This window comes from Accipiter gentilis, chromosome 17 (genome assembly GCF_929443795.1).
Source record: "Accipiter gentilis chromosome 17, bAccGen1.1, whole genome shotgun sequence".
Lineage (NCBI taxonomy): Eukaryota > Metazoa > Chordata > Aves > Accipitriformes > Accipitridae > Astur > Astur gentilis.
In genome coordinates, this window is record NC_064896.1 from 3,375,040 (window position 1) to 3,395,206 (window position 20,167).

The 20,167-nt window shown below is 63.6% G+C and overlaps 3 protein-coding genes across 7 annotated transcripts in view; 2 read left to right on the forward strand and 1 right to left on the reverse strand.

Moving 5' to 3' along the window:
* Positions 1-20,167, forward strand: part of CAP1 (cyclase associated actin cytoskeleton regulatory protein 1) — a 156,047-nt gene that overhangs the window by 73,694 nt on the left and 62,186 nt on the right. The window lies entirely within an intron of this gene.
* Positions 653-4,725, reverse strand: HPCAL4 (hippocalcin like 4). The gene is made up of 4 exons (XM_049820892.1): positions 4,638-4,725; positions 2,760-2,929; positions 2,399-2,614; positions 653-2,087 (listed from the first exon to the last, which is right to left on the reverse strand). The coding sequence occupies exons 2-4, from the start codon at positions 2,919-2,921 to the stop codon at positions 1,890-1,892; spliced, it is 576 nt and encodes a 191-aa protein (XP_049676849.1). The 5' UTR covers positions 2,922-2,929; positions 4,638-4,725; the 3' UTR covers positions 653-1,889.
* LOC126047351 (CYFIP-related Rac1 interactor A-like) lies at positions 8,340-16,715 on the forward strand. 5 transcript variants are annotated; one of them, XM_049820883.1, is made up of 13 exons: positions 8,340-8,512; positions 11,407-11,491; positions 12,044-12,124; positions 13,442-13,521; positions 14,068-14,189; positions 14,273-14,378; positions 14,596-14,732; positions 14,918-14,995; positions 15,130-15,246; positions 15,360-15,439; positions 15,540-15,666; positions 15,904-15,974; positions 16,075-16,715. In XM_049820883.1, the coding sequence occupies exons 4-13, from the start codon at positions 13,449-13,451 to the stop codon at positions 16,136-16,138; spliced, it is 975 nt and encodes a 324-aa protein (XP_049676840.1). In that variant the 5' UTR covers positions 8,340-8,512; positions 11,407-11,491; positions 12,044-12,124; positions 13,442-13,448; the 3' UTR covers positions 16,139-16,715. The 5 variants fall into 5 exon arrangements, with proteins under 5 accessions (XP_049676840.1, XP_049676844.1, XP_049676841.1 ...); XM_049820887.1 differs by lacking the exon at positions 13,442-13,521; XM_049820884.1 differs by lacking the exon at positions 12,044-12,124.

Sequence of the window (20,167 nt, forward strand, 5' to 3'; positions counted from 1 at the left end):
GGTAGAAGCCAAACCACACACCTCCCCACACACTTGGAGCCAGGTGGGATGGGGTGAGCAGCTCAGCTCAGGAGCCAGCCCTGCCTGATTAACTACAGAAAAGTATTTAAAGTTGGTAAGACCTCCTTAGCAACAGCCACCATCTCTGCAGGCTGCTGACGGAGAAGAAAGGCCAGAGGAAAATACATGCAGGGAAGGTGGGGGTGGAGAAGAAGAGGCCGAGAAGGACAATACAACAATAGCAGGTCCCAGTTGCTGGTGGTGTTGGGATGGGGCCCGGGACAAAGCCACCAGGTCCTCTGGCTGTGCCCAGCCCTGGATGAAGGGTCCAGCCCCTGGCTGACAAATGAAACCTATTTCCAGTACAGATGAGGGATGTCTGGTCCTGCCCACCCCCAAGAGATAACATTCCCTTCCCCAAAGCTACCTGCATTGCTGAAGGGTTACACTTTCACCCATCTTCCAGGTTCCCCAGGCTGAGCCCCACTGTGCTGTCCCCAAGGGCTTCTCCATCCCTTGGAGTGTCACAGGCTCGGATGAGACCCATAAATGATACTCAGGACTGCAGCATTGTCATCTCACTCTCCCCATAGCTGCAGCAGCCAGCTGCCCCCCAAGAAGCCATTCAGGGGGAACACTACACACGGGGGACAGTTTATTTTTCCATTAAAAAAATAGATAACAACTTCACCATCTCCTAACAGATATTACAGTCATCAACACCACAACGTGCAGACTAAATACTGATCTGTGACAATATTCCTGTCCTGGGGCAGAAGGGATGGAGGCAGCAGGCTGGGATGGGGGGGGGAAGGAGGAGACAGACATGTTTCTTGTGGCCTCAGAGCCTTGCCAGGAGGCTTGGCAGGTACAGGACCCATCCACACTTCTCCACAGCCCCAATCCAGGACCCACCAGTCCCCACAGTAGTGCCACACACCAGGAGCAGCACCAGAACATGCCTTTAACACCCACACTCCTGATCTTGCCCCACAGCAGCCCACAGATGACTCGGGCAGCCTCTGCCTTCAATTTGGGACCCCAGGCATCACCTCAATATCCAGGAAGGCAAAAAACTCCAGAAAGCACCCAGTGTGCTGCCAGGGCACTTATGGAGGTCACGCACTTGCTCTGCCAGCTCACACAGGTGATGGGGTGGAAGGTGGCTTCTGGAATCAGACACAGGCTACATCCACGGGTGGCCTTAGGCATTTCTGCTGTCCCCTGAAGTCCCCTGACCAACCCTGGCTGTTCCCAGGAGCAAAAGCAGAGGTGGAAAAGCTAAAGCCGGGCAGAGGGAGCCAAGGCAGTGAGACCTCATGGTGCGTGCAGCACCCTGCCCAAGCTCTCCAGCACCCTGGGACCAACCCTAGCCCCTCTGGGAAGCCTTGCAGGGAATTGCCAGTGAAGGAAAGACCAGGGCCAGGACTTGGGAATTTTCAGCCTCCCTGGAGGCACCACAAGCAATGAAGGAGGGATCAGCAGAAAGGGGAAAGAGCTGGTTTCAGTAAGGATCAGGGAATGGGCCAGGTGGAGCAGTGGGAGAAAGCAGCAGGGCCATGGGAACAGTTGGCCCTGGGGAGCCAGGATGCTCACCACTGGCTGCAGGGAGTCCAGCTCCAGGATGGGAGAGGGTAGATTTGGGGGTAACCTCAAGCCAGCAATACCCAGAGCAGGCTCTACCTGTCAGGGGAGAGCTACAGCCCACGGACTGTGGGCTGCCCAGGACACAGCTGGGAGCGGAGGCGGATGGGTGGCAGAAGGGATGGAGCATGGCTCACACCTGGGGCCAAGCAGGCACAGGGAGGACTCAGCATAAAATAGGGGTGGAAACCATCACCGGGAGCAGAGGTTGGCTGCAGCCAGTCCAGCGATGAGCCCCCAGGGCTCTATTTCTGCATGTCGCACTGCAGGAGGAGAACGATGGAGGGGTCGCTCTTTGCTGCCTCCTTGAACTCCTCCAGGGAGATCTGGTCATCCTTGTCCTTGTCCATCTTTGTGAAGATCTTGTCAACACGCTGCTGGGGCGTCAGCCCATCTTGGTTCATCCTCATCATGATCACAGTCCCCACCATCTTGTAAATGGCCTGGAGCAAGAAGAGAAGCAAAGTACCAGAGCAGGAATGTTGATGGGCAGAAGGTCCCAGGACAAGGCAGGAATTTTGGATGGGAAGAAGGTCCCAGGACAAGGCAGGGGACAGGATTGCTGCTCTGCTGGGACCCAGTTAGCTGCTGGCATGAGCTATGCTGCTGCACAGCTCCAATCAGGTGCACACCAGGTACCTTTCAGACAAGGCTCTGGGCAGAAAAACCTCATTTTCTGGTGCCAAAAGGGAGCCAGTAGGTGTGAAAAGCCTGGAAAAAGCAAGCTACCCCTGCTGATTTTAAGCACCCGTACCTCAATGATCTCCAGCATCTCCAAGCGCGTGATCTTCCCATCCCCATCTAGGTCATACATCTCAAAGGCCCAGTTGAGTTTCTGCTCAAAGGTGCCCCTGGAGGTGACAGACAGGGCACAGATGAACTCCCTGAAGTCGATGGTCCCATCACCATTCTTGTCGAAAGTGCGGAAAGCATGCTGGGCAAACTTGGAGGCATCTCCGTAGGGGAAGAACTGCAGGGAGGAGAGAAGAGAGAGATTGAAACGGGGGTGGGGTGAGCTTGATGCAGAGGCTGCACCCAAAGCAGCACCCTTGACCCAGCAGGAGCAGGCTGCTCCAGCCCCGCAGGCAGCACTCAGGCCCCTGGCCAGAACCCACCTTGATGTAGAGCTGCTGGAACTCCTCCAGGTTGAGGATGCCAGTGGGACAGTCCTTGAGGAAGCCCTTGTACCACTGCTTCAGCTCCTGCTCGCTGAACTCCGTGCTCCTCACCAGGTCATCCAGCATCTCTGGGGCCAATTTGCTGCTGTGCTTGCCCATGGCTGCCCCTGGGAGGGAAAACACACGGGTCCCACACACCAGACACAGGGAGGGTTGGTGTTCTCAGGCTTTCCTCCACCCTGGCAGCCGGCTGACCCTGCATGCCTCTTGCCCGCACTAGAGCTGATCCACCCTGTTGGTGGGTGTCCGTGCACTGCCAAATGCTGGGACAGCAGCTGTGGCACTGGGGACAGGCTCGGTGCCCGTGCTTGGCTGTGGCCCTTGCTGCTGGAGATGTGGCAGGAGCTGACCCTAGGGCAGCCCACCAGTGCGGCCAAGCAGCCTCACCTTCAGTTCCTTCCATCTCCTAGGCTGGCTCCCTTTGGGCTGCAGAAAAACACTCAAAAAGCAACTGAAGACCCAGAACTCCTTACACAGCCTTTACCAGGCCATGATGTCCAGCTGCCCTCTGTAAGGATGGGACAAGGAAGAGGTAACACAAGTCTGCCATTAAAGCAGAGAAAAACCTGACTTGCAGCATCCAACTGGCCACAGGGATGCCCGACCTGCTCCTGGCCAGTCCTTGGTGAGGATGGGGTCCATGGCCAGGCACCCCTCTGCCACAGGGCTGCCTGCAGCACGATGCACTGGAGCACTGACAAGCCCACAGCTGCGTGGGCAGGACGCGGAGCTGCTCCGATACACGCCGTGCCCGCTCCCACGCAGCCTTGGCTGCCAGCACTGCTCAGCCCGAGCAGCAGATGGTTTGCCGAGAGCTCCTGGAGCTTCTTTCTCCATAGAGAAAGTTGAGTAGAAGTTCACCTGGAGCCCAACCAAGCACCATCTCCCTTCCGAGCATCTGATTTCCTGACCGTGTGGGCTTTAGGGGACACGGGGGTACCCAGGGATGGGGACAAGCCTCCCCCCGCAGCGATACAGGGCTCCTCGTGCTCTCAGCCAGCCCCGCTCCCAGCTAATCCCGCAGGCAGAGGCTGTTTCCTGCCCCATCATCCCACCAGCATCTGTCACCGTCTGCCACGGCAGCGCTTAACCCACCACCCCTCGGCAGCCAGAGCCGAGGAAACGTCCGGACGCCCACAGAGCACGACGCTTCTCCAGAGATCCCCAGCTTGGCTGCGGAGCTACACGAGCCCTCCTGGCATCGCAGCCCGGCTCTAACCTGCAGGGATTGATTAATCCCCACCATGTACCATGCTCGTGTCCTCCTGCATCTCCCACCAGCCGCGCTGGCAAGGGCGTGCAGCCTCTCACCTGCGCAAGGGGCAGCTTTTCCTATAAGGGAACAGCAACGAGGACCTTTGCTAGAAGCACCACACCTTATCCCGCAAGCGAAGCCCTCGAAGACGCCAGGACTCAAGAAGAGCATCCTTTGGTCCACCAGATTGCCCTTTCAGAGCAGAACCCAGCGCATGCCATGCACGAACCGCTCGTCTCAAAACGGGGATATATCATCATTGGTCCCAAAACAGGATGGGGGGGGTCACTTACGGGTGTCCCCCCCGGGGGGGTTGCACCCTGGGCAGCACAGGGCACCCAGCCCCCAGCACCACCCCGACGGATCGGCACCCTGGGGAGCAGGGAAGGGGCGCAGGGCCCGGCCCCAGATGATGGCTCCGGCCAACTGCCCCGACGGCAGCTCCGTACCGGGGAACCGGGTCCCGGTGCAGGGAGAGGGGCGGGGGGGGGGGGAAACCGGGTCCCAGCCCTGGGTACGGGACTTGGGGAGGGTGAAGCTTCGGCCCCGACGGCCCTTACCTGTCGTGCAGGCGGCGGCTCGACGTAGCACGGAGCCGGTACCGGTACCGGAGGGGCCACGGTCCAGCCCGCCGGTTCTACCCGCCCCGCTCCCGCCCCTCTTGTAGCCGCGGGCCGCCCGTCGTCCCAACCCCCCCCCCGGCGGCAACGTTCGCCAATTGGCTGGGAAAGCTGTCAATCAACCGGGAGGGGCCGCGGGGGGGGGTGGTGGTTCGAGGTGGGATACTGGGGTGGGGGGGGGGTTACTGGGATGCTGGGAGGAGAAATGGCGCTGGGATGCTGGGGGATGCTGGAGGGGAAAGTGGAAGGGATGCTGGGGAGGATGCTGGGACTGGGATGGGGGGGGATGCTGGGACTGGGATGGGGAGGTTGCTGGGACTGGGATGGGGAGGTTGCTGGGACTGGGATGGGGAGGGGGATGCTGGGACTGGGATGCAGGAGGTGCTGGGTCCAGCATCATGGGTGCTGCCAGCCCTGCCTGCTCGGCGGTGCCTGCCCGGTCCCCAGTCCTGAGCAGAACCCCCCTGCCCCTTCCCCTCTTGCCACTCTCTGCTGCTGCTTCCCTGCTTCCTCCTCCTCCTCCTCACTCTGCTCCACTGGTGGCTGATCCCAAAGCACCCCAAAATCCCCTTCCCTTGGTATCCTTCAGGGCTGGCGGGGGCCATGCTGCCTGCATCCCCCTGCCAGGCACCCAGCGCCGGGCCCCCCGCTGCCTGCGCTGAGGGGACACTGGGACACACCTGGGTCCTCCCTGGTGGGCACAGCCGCAGCCGAAACGCAGAGAGGAAAGGGATGACAAAACCACTCTGAGCTCCAGAACCAAATGTGGAGTGTTTCCATGGCAATCGATGGCGGCTCTTCCCGGTGACCTTGGCCATCCTGCTGTCATCCCAGTGTCACCTGGGCCCATCCGCAAGCCCCTCTGTAGCTGGTGGCCACTGAGCCTGGATGAAGTCTCCAGCCAGCCAGAGCTGGTCCCCAAGGGGGCTATGGGGTGCCATGGGGTGCTCTGCCCTTCTCCATGGCTCAGCATCCCCCGGCCCAGCCCTGCTCTCGAGTGCACCCACCCTCGCTGCAGAAGTGACTGCATGAAGCTGCAGAAACCGCCCCAGCCGGAGGTGAAAAAGGGCTGGTTTACAAAAAAAACACAAATATTTGCAGCTGCATATAAGCAGCGGGGCTGTAAGGATCCATCACCCAACCACTCCGGCGGCAGGAGGGCTGGAACTCCCACCGTGGCTGGATGTCGCATCCCTGTCCGGAGCTGGATCTCCACCTGGAGTGGGGTGATTCAGCCCCACGGCTTTTGGGTCACTCCGGCAGTCTCTGCCGGGTGCTGGGCACATGGCTCTGGCCCCAAAGCCTCTCCATGAGCCTCCCCAAGAGCACGGGGGGGATAAGCCCCCCCCCCCCCATGCCAGCTGGGCAACCCGCTACCGTTTCTTACATGCTTAAGTAGAGAAGACATCAATTAGTGCCACTGCAAACCGTCCGCGCTCAGGGTGCACAGGGGGACTGAAAAATTAATGAGGGCTTAATTGAAGCAGCATGGCTGCCAGGGCTGAGACCGGCACGGCACAGCTCAGCTCATGGGCCGAAGGGGCACAAGGCGGTTGGAAGAGGTGGGGGAGCACCAGGCTGGGAGTGTGACAGGGATGCCCTTGGGATGGGGACAAGGGCTGTTGTGGGGTTCTGGGGTGTCCAAATTTTGGGGGATGCAACACCCTGAGTCCTGGTGCTGGGGACGTGCCCAGGCTCATGCGGGGCTGGCTGCGCTGGTGGCCCCAAGCGCACGGGCTGGAGCACCCAGCTGAGCCCAGCACCCAGACTGGGTGCCCTAACGTGAACCGAGGCTCAACTGGGATGTTGGCCCTGGGATTTTAGGAGAGGGACCAGGCTCTCCGGAGAGGGGGAACGGGCTACACAGGCAGCACCGTCTCCGTGGCAGCCCTGTGCTCCCTCCTCCGGCAGCAGCATCACCCCAGCTCCCTGCCCCGGGGTCCCTGGGGTGCAGAGCTGCCAGGGCGTCACCAGTTCCAAAAAAAACTCATTTTCCAGCTACACTGCTAAATGCAAAGGGCTGCAGCTTCCCCCAGCGGCTACGGGCTGCACCAGCACGGTTTGGGGGGCTGTATCCAATGTGGGGGGACCCCGCAGCCACAGCCCCCCTGCTGCCTGGGTCCACTGCAGCCGGATCAGCCCCCCCAAACTGCTGGGAGCCATGGGGAGCAGGAGTCACCGCCGCTCACCCCGGCGTCCCAACAGCCCTTGTCCCACTGTATCGCCAGATCAGCCGGCGGTGACACCGGTGGTGGGGGGCATCGGTAGCTCAGCCAGCCCCTCTGTGACCCCCCCCCCCCCAATGCTTCTCTCCCATGAGTGTCCCCATAACAAGGTCCTGGGCAGGACCTGTCACCCCAGATGGGGTCAGCTGGGCAGGGTTGGGGACAGGGATGGACACTGTCCCTTTGGGCTAGTCCACAGTGTTCACGGCTAGTGCGACCCCACAAAATCCCCCATTTTCCAGTGACATACCGGGCAGCAGCCACACGACCCGAGCATGGAGCTGGTGGGCCACAGGCATATGCTGGGACGTCGGGATGGGCTCTGGGGGGCTTCTGCCCTGGCACAGCCCCACCACGAGCGACACATCCACAGGCACGTCTGCCCAGAGGAAACCCGGTGCCAGCCCCGCTGCGGGCAGCATTTGGGGTTGAGCCGTGGTTTGCAAAGAGTTATGGAGCAAAACAGGGATTTCTCACTCTCTTGCTCATTTCTTCTGCTGCTCTTTCCCTTTAAGCCGTGTTTCCTCGCCAGCAGCCTCAGTCTTTCCCCAGCTGCTCGCCATCCCTGGAGCAGGTCCTTTCCCTGCCCGCTGTGCCCCACGGCCAAAGCTTGGTGCCACATGTCCTGGCCGACACTGGGGTGCTGTAAGGTGGGCACCCATGCCATGCTTTGCTGCGCAGAAATGCCCTTGTAAAGGGGCGAGGAGCTGCTGTCACCCTCGTCGTGTCCCTGGGGAACACCTCTGGGTGCCACTGGGCAAGCTGGACCTGGGGTGACCACAACACTGGGGGTCCCTCTTGATATCCCTGCCATGATGCCCAGTGCTATGCTGGGAAAAGGGGGTGCAGGGTGGAAAAGCAGAAATACTCCGATCTTGGGGTTCCCCATCTGCTTCCTACCTCCCACATCACCCCTGTGGGAACAGCTCTGTTCTGGCACGTGCCATCCAAACCCCCCCAGCCCAAGTTTGGGGGGACGGATGGTGCTGCCTGGCCAAAATGGGGCTCCCGGGTCATGCGTTTGGTTTGGCCCCATGGCAGTGGCATGGGGTGGGTTTGGAGGCTGTCCCCCTCCCTGGAGAGGGGGCCGGGGGGGAAGCGGTGTCATCCATGGGCTGGGGCAGGAGCAGAGGAAAATTTGGGGCTTCCCTCCCCTTGCTCAGAGCGGGCTGTGGGTGCACGGGCTGCCAGGGCTGAGCCGGGCTGGCTCTGACAAGGGGGGACAGGACACACAGGCACCCACTGGCTGTCACCGCATCCCCCAAAACCAGGGAGAAACACCCGAGCGGGACCCGGATCCCTCTCCCCATGCAGGCCACAGAGGTTTGCCGGCCGGCACGTAGAGAGTTAAGCGTCCCCGTCTCCCTCACACTTGAGACGTCACCGTCACCAGTGGCGTGGGGGGGGTGGTGGGGGGGGGGGTGGCTGGGGGGCTATGGTGGTCTTTGTGGTGCATTCGGCAGCTGGCGCAGGGCGGCTCACGCACACGGCGGGCGGCTCTTCCCCGACACCCCACGCTCCGGCAGCATCCGCAGACAACCGGCAGCGGCCACCGCCTGCCCACGCCTCGAGCTCCCCACCACCGCCACGGTGAGCGAGGGCCGCCACGGGGAACGGGGGACAGGGATGCCACCAGGCCTTGAGAGCAGGGTTGGGGAGGGGGTTGGGGGGGGGGGGGCTACAGCAGCCGCTGGTTCTCTCCCCTGGGGACCCAAACTGGTAGCAGCCCCTCTTTCTCTTTGCACCCCCAGCCCGGTGCACCCAACGTGTGCTTGCTGCCCCCAGGTCTGGGGGTGATGGGGTGCAGCTCTCTCTGCCCCCACCACCACCTGGAGGATGCTGCAGCCCCACGGTTGCCCTGGGTGGGTGCGGGTGCACAGCTGGGTGCTTGCCCGCACCGGCTGGGTGCTGCGGCTCGGCTCCCCCCGGCAGCCCTGCGGTAAATCTTGCTGCTCACCCGCAGCCGCAGCAAGGCAAGAGGGGAGGCCCCCCCGGCACCCCGCTGGCACCGCTCGGGGTGGGGGTGGGGGGCTCAGCCCCATAGTGGGGGGACTCGCACCTCCCTCCATCCAGGGAGGTCCCCAAACTGGTGGTGGTGGGGGGGGTGACAGTCCTGGCAAGCCCCAGCTCCACCCTGGGCAGGGCTGAGGGGTATCCCAGCTAATCCTGGGGCAGGATCTGGCCCCAGCACCCTGGTTCCCAGGATAAGGTGCCCCCCCCCCCAAAAAAAAATCCTTCAGGCACCACGTATCCGAGCCTGCAACGGCTGCAGCGATGCTGGCGTGGCCATGGGCGGGGGGGCAGTGGCAAGAGGGGCTCAGCAGCGGCGGTGGGCACCGGGCCTGGCACCCAGTGGGCACCCAGTGGGTGGGTGGGGGGCTGCAGTATGTGGAAGCAAGTCAAGGGGAAGGGGCACCCAGCCCCCGGCTGGGGGTGCGGCGCTGCACCAGGCTGTGGTGCCCACAGCGATGCCGTGCCAGTGGCAAAGGGGCACAGCCCCAAAACAGCCCTGGGTGACAAGGGAATGGCCTGATCCGGCGGCATTGCTGCCCCTTTGGTGTGGTCAGCCTGGGCATCACCGGCTGGGGGGGGGAAGCGATGGTCCTGGGTGCAGGATTTGGCCCTGCCTGGAGCAGGAGGGGAGGTTTCACCCCATCGGCTGGGAAGTCCCCATGGAGGTGACACCTGCAACGGGGTCCCTGTGGGGTAGGATGCTTGGGGTGGGGGGGAAAGCGGGGAGACGTGGCGGTGCAGGGAGAGGAGTGGGTGCCGGAGCGGGGCTGGGGTGCGGGGAGGCCACCGCAGGGAAGGACAAAAACCCGGGGCCACCTCGGGTGTGGCTGGGGACGGGGTACCCGCTGCCTCCGGCATTGCACCCCTCGAGGGCAGCCATTCCCCAGCAGCGTAACCCCTCCGCGAGAGCAGTCCTGGGATGGGGTGCCTTTCCCAGGGGATTCGGGGTGTGCGGTTCCCCCAGTTCAGCCGCATGGCAATGGGCAGCCTGCACTGGAAGGAGCCCCTCGCCCTCCCCGACAGCCACCTCGGGGGGGGGACACGGAGATGTGCCGTGGCCCCCCGGGCCAAGGGCCACCGTGGGGCATAGTCACCTGGGGCCAAGGAAATGGTGCAAATCAGGGGCTGAGCCCCAAGCAGAACTGTCCCTCCAGACCCGGGGCGGGGGGGGGGGGGGGCTGCAGCGATCGCCATCCTCTCACCCAGCACCGAACGCACGTGCCATGGCTCAGGCCTCACGCCAGGGTGTCCCCATGCCGGGGAGCATGGGGACACGTCCGTGCCCCTCCTTGGGCACAGGCAGAGTTCAGCGGTGACAAATCCCAGCCCCGAGCCGCCCGTCAAGGACAACCGCGGCGCGGGCACAAGGATGCCCGCACGCCGATCACAGCATGTACGCGAACGCTGGAGCAGAGCGGGTGCGAATCTCCCACCCTGCAGGCACCCCAGGACCCCCCCAGCACCCTCCTGCAGAGCCCAGCATCCCTCCAAAACACCCCGGCACCCAGTGAGAAGAACCCTGGGGTCACTGCACCAGGGCAGACTCGGGCAGCTTTATGCCCCACAGCAGGGTACAAGCACCCACCACGTGTGGGGAAACTGAGGCAGAGGTGTGCAGCGGGGAACCTGGGTGCCCTGGCTCCCCTAAAGCAGCTTGCATTTTGGCATCAGGCTGCTGCATCCCATGCAACCCCGATGTAAAGCCACGGCTTTCTGGGCGCGGGAGGAGGAAGGCAGAGCCATCGCTGCTGATGCCGAAGGGCTGCGCTGGGGTTGAGTGGGCAGCGCTGGGTCGGGGGGCAGCAGCCCCATCCCAGGCACGAAGCTGCCCCATCCCTCCCCACTGCTCCTGTCTCCTCCAGCTCTCCCTCTCCCCTTTCCCAGCCATGTTAATTAAACCCAAGTGCTTAATTACAACCTGCTGAATCCCGCGGCTGCTTCCCAGAGCCCACTAACACTGTGGGGTCAAGTCTGACCCCCCCCAACTTCCCTGTAGGAAACGTGGGGGACGGGGGAACCAGGGAGAGCATCCCAGCGTCTGCAGGATTTGGGTTGTGGCTCATCAGCGGCATAAACGGATCTTCACGCAACGCATGGAAAAGAGCAAACCCAAGCAGCGGCGCCGGGAAAGTCATCCCTGGGGGTCTTGGCCTCTCCAAGGAAAGATGGGGACAGATGGCTCAGCCCCGGGGTTGTCCCTGAGCTGCTGGCAGGTCCCCCAAGGGGTGCGGAGGGAAGGGGATGCTCAGCTGGTGCCCGGCAAGATCCTGATGACACCGACTGCCGGCAATAAAAAAATAATCGAGGCAAATAAGGTGAAGGCTGGCGGCAGCATGCAGGGCTGTGAGCCGGGGTGGGGGGAGCCAGCATATCCACCGTCCTTCCCCGCCTGGTCACCCACCGGTGGGTGCCCGGGGCAGAGGGGTGCCCGGCGGGGGGGTGGACTGACCCTGTCACCCTCCTGCCCGCAGGTCCCCGCCAGCCCATGAAGTGATTCGGGTGGGTGGCACAGCCCCTGCTCCTGCCATAGCCGCCGCCGCTGCACCGGGCACCGAGGTAAGAACCCAGGGTTGTGGCTGTGGGGTGGGTGGGATGCTCCGGCGCGGGCACCAGACCCCCAAACCGGGTCTGTGGGGCAGAAATCCCAGTTGGGGTCTTCCCCTGTCCGTGGGGGATACCCAGCCCCATCACCTGGGGGAACCGGCATGACCCTGTGGGGGTCACCTGGGGCAGCCCCCCCCGTCCCCCGGCCGAGCATGGGGGGGGTTAGGGCGGAGGAACTGGGGTGTCTCGGGGGAGACGGCGAGGCCAGGGGTGACCACAGGAAGCGTGATGGTCACGAACCTGCGCCCCGCTTCCCTCCCCGCCTCGGCAAACGGCAGCGGCAGAAGTGCCGGGGGGAGAGCCGCCGCGTTTTGGCAGATGCTCGCACCCGTGCACCTCGGCCGGGGAGGGTTGGGGCTGGGGACAGCGGGGCTGTGGGGTGCAGAGCCCGGCAGGACGGGTGCAGGTAGGTGCCACGGCAGCAGCGGTGGGGGCTCGGGTGTGCCGGGGTGTCCGGCCGGCGGCACCGGTGCTGTTCCACTCTGTTCTGTTTCTCTCGCTCAGGTCTGCTGGCCATGGGCAACCTGATAAAGGTATTGGGCAAAGATTTAGAAAACTGTCCTCATTTTTTCCTGGATTTTGAAAGTAAGTCCCGTGAGCAGGGCGGGCGCGGGGAGGGGACCAGGGCCGCCACCGCGGCTGCTCTCCGGAAGATGGGGACAGGCACGGTGTCCCCGAGCAGCCCCGTGTCCCCAGGCGCCTCGGGGCAGCCCCGGACATACCCTGCAAAGGGCTGAGTGGGGCAGGGGAGCGGGACCCCAAGAGATGCCCTGACCCTGAAAGCGTGGGGAGACGTCCCCGGCTGAGTGGCGGGGATACAGGATACATCCCGGCAGCGGGACCTGGCCCACGAGGACCTCAGGGATGTGACCGCTGCTGTTCATCGATGGCACCGGGTGGCCATGTGGCACGTCCCCTGCCACCGCCACGGCAGGGACAGCTCGGAGGCCAGGGATGCCGGGGAAGGAGGAGGGAAGGATCCGTGCCGCCTGCCTTGGCCGGGAAGGGCGGCGCGGTGGTTGCAGCCTGCGCCTGGGGGATGGAGATTGGGGACCCCCCGGTTCAGTCCAGGGGACCTGCCCCAGTTTCCCACTGACCTGGGCTAACTGGGAGAGGAAAGCACGGCTCTCGAACCTCCCAGGCTGGCACGGGGGAGATGGTGACCACCGTGGCAAGATGCCAGACCCGGTGCAGCCCTGTGGCCCCCCCCTTTCCTCTCTTCCCCCCCCCCCCCCCCCTTCCTCCCAGGTCACAGCTCAGAGCAAGAGCGAGGGTGGGGGGTAAAAATAGCGCAGCAGCAACTGCTCGCCCCGGCGGGGAGAGGCCGCGCTCAGCTCGCCGCACCACCTCCGGCATCGGCACGTCCCAAAATAGCTGGGGTCGGGGTCACGCAGCCACCCCGCTCCCACAGCCAGGGACCTTCTTGGCTCCTCGTGGTGGGTCTTTTGAGGCGGCACAGTCTTCGCTCGCCTCCAACCCCCTCCGCAGCCCCCTACCCCCGGCACTGTGGGGGCTCCCTGGGACCCCCCCAATTTCGGGGCTGGCTCCGCAGCTCGGCGGGTGGGGGGGGATACCTGTAGCCAAGATTTCAGGGACTCGTTCACCGCTTCACCCTCCTCGCCGGAGCCCGGCGGCTCTCTCCTCCCTTCGCTCCTTCCTCTCCATCACCCCATCCGCCAGCGCTCATCACCATCGGGGTGGGGGGGGAAGAGGCTGCAGCCCGGGACCGGGAGCAGCCGTGGGGTCACCCGCCGGCCGGGGGGATCACCTCGAGCCCCCGGGGAGCAGCGGGGGGGAGGACAGGGGCTCCGGCTGCCGCCGGCCGCTGCCCTCAGCCCAGCACCTCTTCCCCGAGCACCACCTCACCATCATGCTTTTTTCCTCTTGTTTCTTCTCTTGCAGGTTTCACATGGGGAACCTTCTTAAAGTGTTGACTTATAACGAACTTGACCAAGGCCCTAATTTTTTCCTTGACTTTGAAAGTGAGATGGGATTTTTATTTTCTTTTTTTTGTTTCGTACTTATTCTGAGTTCCACATCCACACCATTTTGAGTTCTCGTACCCGTCGCCCATCGCATCGCGCCCATCCCAGACGTCCTTCCCCCCCTCCCCCCCCCCAAACCTTTGCCGTCCGGGGTTCTCCCCGGGGAGGGGGGGGCCGCGGCCGCCGGGGCAGACCCATGGCCGGGGGCTATCGCTCCGCACCTCTTCCCCGGGGCAGTTTGCAGCCCGTTGGGGCCAGCCCGGGGCTGGGGGCTGCTCGGGGACCCCTGTGAGCAGGACCACGGTCGCAGGGCAGCCAGGACTCACCCTTACCTGCCCCCCCCCCACCCCAACCCCGTGGCTTGGCTCAAGCTCGGGCAAGGAGACGGACCAGGGGGAGAAACCCGCCAGGAAGGGCTGCGGGCTGGCGGGAGAGCCGCGGGACGGGGTGCTGGCACCCCACTCCGGCTCTTGCCGCCCAGAACCTCGCTCAGAGCCCTCCGGGTTTCTCTTCCCCCCGCCTCCCCGGGGCGCTGCCCTGCAGATGCGCAGCCGACGGAGGCCGAGACGGCGGTGTGGAACCAGGTGAACGCCGTGCTGGAAGAGGCGCAGGCAATCCTGGCCGAGCTGCAGTCGTACACGGGTGCCGGGCAGGAGATCCGAGAGGTGGGGGCAACCCCCAGCGCCCGCCGACCACCCACCCACCCACTCACCGTGGCTTGGGGCAACTGCTGATGCTCTTTCCCCAGGCCATCCAAAATCCCGGGGACCTGCGGCTGCAGGAGAGGGCCTGGAGCGCCGTCTGCCCCCTCGTCGCCAAGCTGAAGCGCTTCTATGAGTTTTCCCTGCGGCTGGGTGAGCACCCCGAATCCCCGTTTCCCCCTTCCTTATATTCCCCCGCTGCATCTCGCATCCATCCCCTGATGCAGGAACGGGGCAGGTTTCGGGGGGAGCCCTGGCCATGGGGTGTGCTCAGGTGTGGATGCTGCGCTGCCCCGTGCCTCAGTTTCCCCAGCTGGGGCTGGGGAGGTGCACAGGAGCAGGAGGGGGACCAGCGGTGCTTCGTCCCCAGAGAACGCCCTGCGGAGCCTGCTGGAGGCCCTCACCAGCCCCCCATACGCTCCGACCCAGCACCTTGAGCGGGAGCAAGCCTTGGCCAAGCAGTTTGCCGAGATCCTCCACTTCACCCTCAGCTTTGATGAGCTCAAGGTACCTCCCCGTGGACCGTTGTGTGGGATGAGGCCTGGGGGGGGGGGGCTGCAGGATCCCCACACTGGGACTGTCCGAAAGCTGTGAGCCACCACAGTCCCTTGGGACCCTCGAGGTTCGCCCCGAGCACGCCGAGCCGGCCGTGGCCCCCACCCCAGCCCCTAACGCCAGACTCCCCTCGGCAGATGACCAACCCCGCCATCCAGAACGACTTCAGCTACTACAGAAGGACCATCAGCCGAAATCGCATTAACAACCTGCAGGTGAGAGGACAACGCCGTTCCCCGCACCCACCCCCCAGAGGTGGCCTCCCCCAAGGGGGGGGTCACAGGACCGAGGGTGGCTTGGGGTGGGGGTCGGCCACCCCAGTGGTCCCCATCATCCTCCTCCCCTGCAGCTGGATGCGGAGAGCGAGGTGAACAACGAGATGGCCAACAGGATGTCCCTCTTCTATGCTGAGGCCACCCCCATGCTCAAAACACTCAGCAATGCCACCACCAAATTCGTTTCAGAGGTGAGAGAGTCTGGTGGGGGGGGACCCTCAGGGTGGGGGGAAGCCCCCCTCCAGCCCCAGCACCGTGCAGGGGTCAGGAGGAGAAACGGCAGCCGGGACCTGCTGGGTTTCAGAACAAGACCCTTCCAATCGAGGACACAACCGACTGCCTGAGCACCATGGCGTGTGTCTGCAGGGTGATGCTGGAGACCCCGTGAGTACCTCGCACGGGGAGGGGGGGAACATGTTGGTGCCAGGGTCCCTCTGTCACCCCCCCCCCCCCCCCGGCTCAGCTGACCCCTCTCCCGGTGCAGGGAGTACCGAAGCCGTTTCACCAACACCGAGACCCTCCTCTTCTGCATGCGGGTGATGGTTGGCGTCATCATCCTCTACGACCACGTCCACCCCGTGGGGGCCTTCGCAAAGACCTCCAAGATCGACGTGAGTGGCCGGGGGGATGCAGTGGGGGGCGGTTTACAGCCATCCCGCTCATCCCAGTATAGCTGTGATGCTTGGGAGTCCCTAGCCCTGGATGTTCCCTGTGGGGACATCTCCAAGCTGGTCCGGAGGGGAACTTGTCCCGCTCCCCAAGCAGCGAGGAGGAGGATGGGGAGGAAGGGGGAAAGCCCCGCCGTGGTGCGTCCGGCTCCTCACTGTGTCTCTTGCTCCCCCCACCAGATGAAAGGCTGCATCAAAGTCTTGAAAGACCAACCCTCAACCAGCACTGAGGGGCTCCTGAATGCTCTGAGGTGAGCCAAGGGGGGGGAATATGGCATCCCCCGATGGGGCTGTGGGATGATGGCAGAGCGGGTCGGGGCACGGCGGGGTGACCGTCCCCTCCCCGTCCAGGTACACCACTCGGCACCTCAATGACGACACCACGTCCAAACAGATCCGGGCCCTGCTGCAGTGAGCGCGGGGCAGCCGCCGGAGCCAGCCCCGACCCCGCGCACGTCACCGTGTCACCTACGCCCATGACCATACCGCTCATTTTGTACAGAAGGAAAAGGGACAATAAGAAATACACCGAAATACAAAAAAAATAATCAAAACGGCCCAAGGCCACCCCTCCATGCGCTCCTGACCCCTTCCCACTTTCACCTCCCCCCCCTCCCCAAATCAGCACCCATTTACTGGACACAAGGTGCAGGTGGCACCATGGGGACACTGCACCGGGGGTGCTGGGGCTAGGCAGGATAGACCCAGGCAAGGATGTGCCAATGGGGCCGATGGCAGCGAGTGTCCGCGGCACGGGGGGCACCTTGGGGAGGGGGGAAAGGGGCAGGTGCCGCCCCTGTCCCCATCCTCGTCCCCGAGTATCTGGCTGCGGAAGAGGAGGAATAAACATCCCTGCGGATCTGCACTGACTCTGGTGGAAACGGCTCAGTCTCACCTGGTAGATTTTTAATATGAGCAATTAAATCTCCACTCACCTCTTCTTTTCTACATTTTTTTTGGGGGGTGTGAAATAAAATGACATTTAATCTGTTCGTGGCCGGAGCGGAGCCGTCTCTGCTGTATCCCATCCCACACCGCACCAGCTGGAAGCACCGGGATCACTGTGCCTGCCCCTCGTGGGCCAGGGACCCCATCCGTGACACCCCTGGGACTGAACCCCCCCCAGGGACCACATCCCCCCTCCATGACGCTGTGGGGATCCGTCCCTGCTGGGACAAATCCCATTCCCAACCCCACCGTGACACTGTCAGTGACCAAGAGCTCCTGAAGGGACAACAGCCCAGGGTGCCCCCCCCGCTCCATGGTGGTGCTGCTCCCCCTCGCCCCCCCAGCTGCCCCTAAGCCAGCCTGTCCAGGGCACCCTCCTGCCCCAGCGCCCCAGCAACTGCAGACTGGGAGAACTGGGAGGCTGCTGGAAGCCATGGCTGGCTGCCACGGGCCCGTCCCTTTGCCGGCAGATGGCCCTGTGACACCGTGACAAAGCAGCCCTGGAGGCCCCCCCACCACCCCCCCAGCACCCCCCCACCAGCTCCACTGTGGGGGGGACCCACTCACCCCCCCACCCCAAAGCCCCCCAAACTGGGGGATGCCCTGACGGACACCCTGCAGCGCAGGGCCCCGTATCAGCCCTTGGTGGGGGCTGCATCACCCCCCCACCCCCCCCCAAGGGGACACCCCAAGACTCCTCCTGCTGTAGCCACGCTCCTGGGGTGCAGGGCAAAGTCCCCCCGAGTTTGGTGTCCCACTAGCCGGACGGTGCTCTCCTTCCCGCTGCCTTTCCCACCGGGCAGCTGTGGGCAGCTGCCTGTGCTGCCGGCCCCCCCTCGCTGCCCGGGGACGACGGACACCTCACGTGTGCCACCGGGACCCCAGAACCTTCGTGGAGGGTGGCTCTCTGATGGCATGCCCGTGCCTCAGTTTCCCCACCTGTGCAATGGGTGACAACCGCTGCCTCCAGTTTGTGCCGGAGGGCGCACGGGCAGGGTCCCCCCAGCCTCCTGCACACTGGACGCCCCCCCAAATTGCTCAGGGTGCCAACACAGGGACACCCATCCTACCCACCGCAGCCTGGCACAACCCCATGTCTCCAAATCTGCATGGGCACCCACCAGCACCCCTGGCCACGGCAGGCCTGGGGGATCGTGAGCAGCACAAGGAGGGGGCAAAAAGGGGAAAAGACCTGGCAGCCCCCAGCCCTTTGGATACCAGCATTTCCCGGGCCCGGTGCCAGGATCCAGCCGCGCACACCCAGGCTTTGCCGCCAAAGCCGCCGAACTCCCGCGCGGCACGGGACGCACACGCTGTTGCACAACCTCGGCCAACGGCTCCTTTTATTTTTAGGCTCTTGCTACACGGCTTCCCCATAGCCCGCCAGAAATGCCGCCGAGGCACCGGGATGGGCCACAGGATGCGAAACGCCCTGCCCTGCTGCCAGCCCCCGCAGCAATCAGAGCAACTCCATGCACCAGCCGTGCCTCAGTTTCCCCATTAGTTACCTTTGCCCGCCAGCCCTGCGGCGGCAGCGATGCCAGCCAGCCCTGCTGACCCCAAGCAGGCGCCGAGAGTTCTCTCCCACCAAGCCCATCATCCAGGGCTTCGTTAAATCCCCCCGGTGCTCCGCGGCACAACGATCCCACCTGGGAACCGAAGACGAGGCCAGGACACGGCTCAGTTTGGTGACTGCAGCTGCCGCGTGGCGTGTCTGCAGGAGCTGCCGTCCCCAGGTGACACCGTCCCCCAGATGGTCCCCAGCCTGTCCAAGGCACCGGGACAGGATCATCCCCGCAGTGTGGGAACTGGGGTGGGAAGAGCTGGGACAGCATCACCACCCAGGACCTCCAACGGGAGTTAAGGGACAGCCGGATCCTTTAAAGCCACCAGCGAACACAGGCACAGACACCAGCTGGTCACCAGTGCCGGGCGAGATGGCAGCTGTGCCACGGTGCCACGGTGCCTGATGGCTCCTGGCACAGAACTACAGCCTGGCTGCCCATAACGTGTGTGTCCCCCCCGGCCCCCTGCAGCACTGCCTTTTCCTACAAGGGGAGGGCTGAGGCCAAATTCGTGCCACATCTGTGGCTTCAGCCCCTGCTGTGCCGCCCGCAGCACCTTGTGGGACAGGGCAAGCGGCACATCCCACCCCAGCAGCACCGCATGGATGAGACGTTTCCCGCAGGTTGAGCAGATTGGGGCATTTTACAGCCAAAACGTGGTAAGAAAAGGGAACCAAAAGGTAGAGGAACCAGAAGCAAGCACAAGTCCTCGAATATCACGGACAATGTTGGAGCTGAGATCAGCAAAAGGGCTTTGGCTGCGTTGAGCTCCAGGGATGGCGGCCACAAGCGAGAGCAGTGGGGCTCGGCCAGCCCCCCCCGTCCTCTGCGGGCAGCAAGTTGGGGTCGAGCTTGATGCGGTGCCACGGAAGGGGCTGGTGAAGGCTGGAGGCAGTAAGCGATGGGGATGCAGGTGGTGGGATGCTGCCCGTGTACCTTTCGCTGCCGGACACAAGGATTCGGGCTGTGGCGCTTGCCGTGTCCCCCGGGACCTGCGCCACCGACTCTGCCTGGCACCCAGCACTGCCCGTGGCCGGGGACAGGAGCCCACCCCCAGCACCGTGCTAAAAAGCCAGTGCCCAGGTGAGGGGACCCCTCCGAGGACAGGCAGTGCCATGAAGATGATGCCGGATCAGCGAGGGAATGGGTCTCTTCCAGCTCAAGCTCTCCAGCTGCGACGCTCAGCCAGGCCAGGGCGCCGAGGACTTTAATTGATGGCAAGCCAAGCCACGCCAGGCCTGTACTGTTTTCTAATCCCAGTGTAATTAATGACCTTATCTTTGGCCAAAGCCATTTAGATTAAGTGGCTGGTGTGATGGGCTCGGCAGCTCCGGCTGCACAGATGGAAGAGCTGCGTTTGTCTGGGGATTAGAGGAGGGCAGATGGAGTGAAGTGCCATTCCCCATCCCCAAACCTCTCGGCACTGACAGCAGCCTGAAAGCTGAGACCACAACAACTTTCTCAGCGAGTCCCGGCCAGGACTGGAGAGCGATTTCGCATCGTTTGTCCCTTCTGCAGGAGACCAGGGAGGCGGGCAGGGCCCAGAGCAAGAGGAGCAGGAGCTGAACGTGTGCCGGCACCAGGAACTGGTGCAACCCTTGCCAGGAGCTCGATCCCAGTCCTTGCCTTGAGTCCTCCGAACAGCAGAGGTACAACAGACACCAGCTTCTTCCCTGGAGAGCAAATCATCGCAGGGATGTTGGCACTGGCTCTGCATAAATAAAAAGCCATGTCCTCATCGACAGTTCTTACCTCGCTCAGAAAGCAAACTCACCTGCTTCTCGCTGCTGGCAGGATCAGGGTGTGCTTCCACCTTCCTATAGCCGTTCAGCCACAGCAGGAACAAGCAAATGTGCCAGCCCCCCCCATTCTCCTGGGACCCACGGGAGCTGCCACCCCCAAAACAAGGCACTGCAGCGGGCGGCACGGAG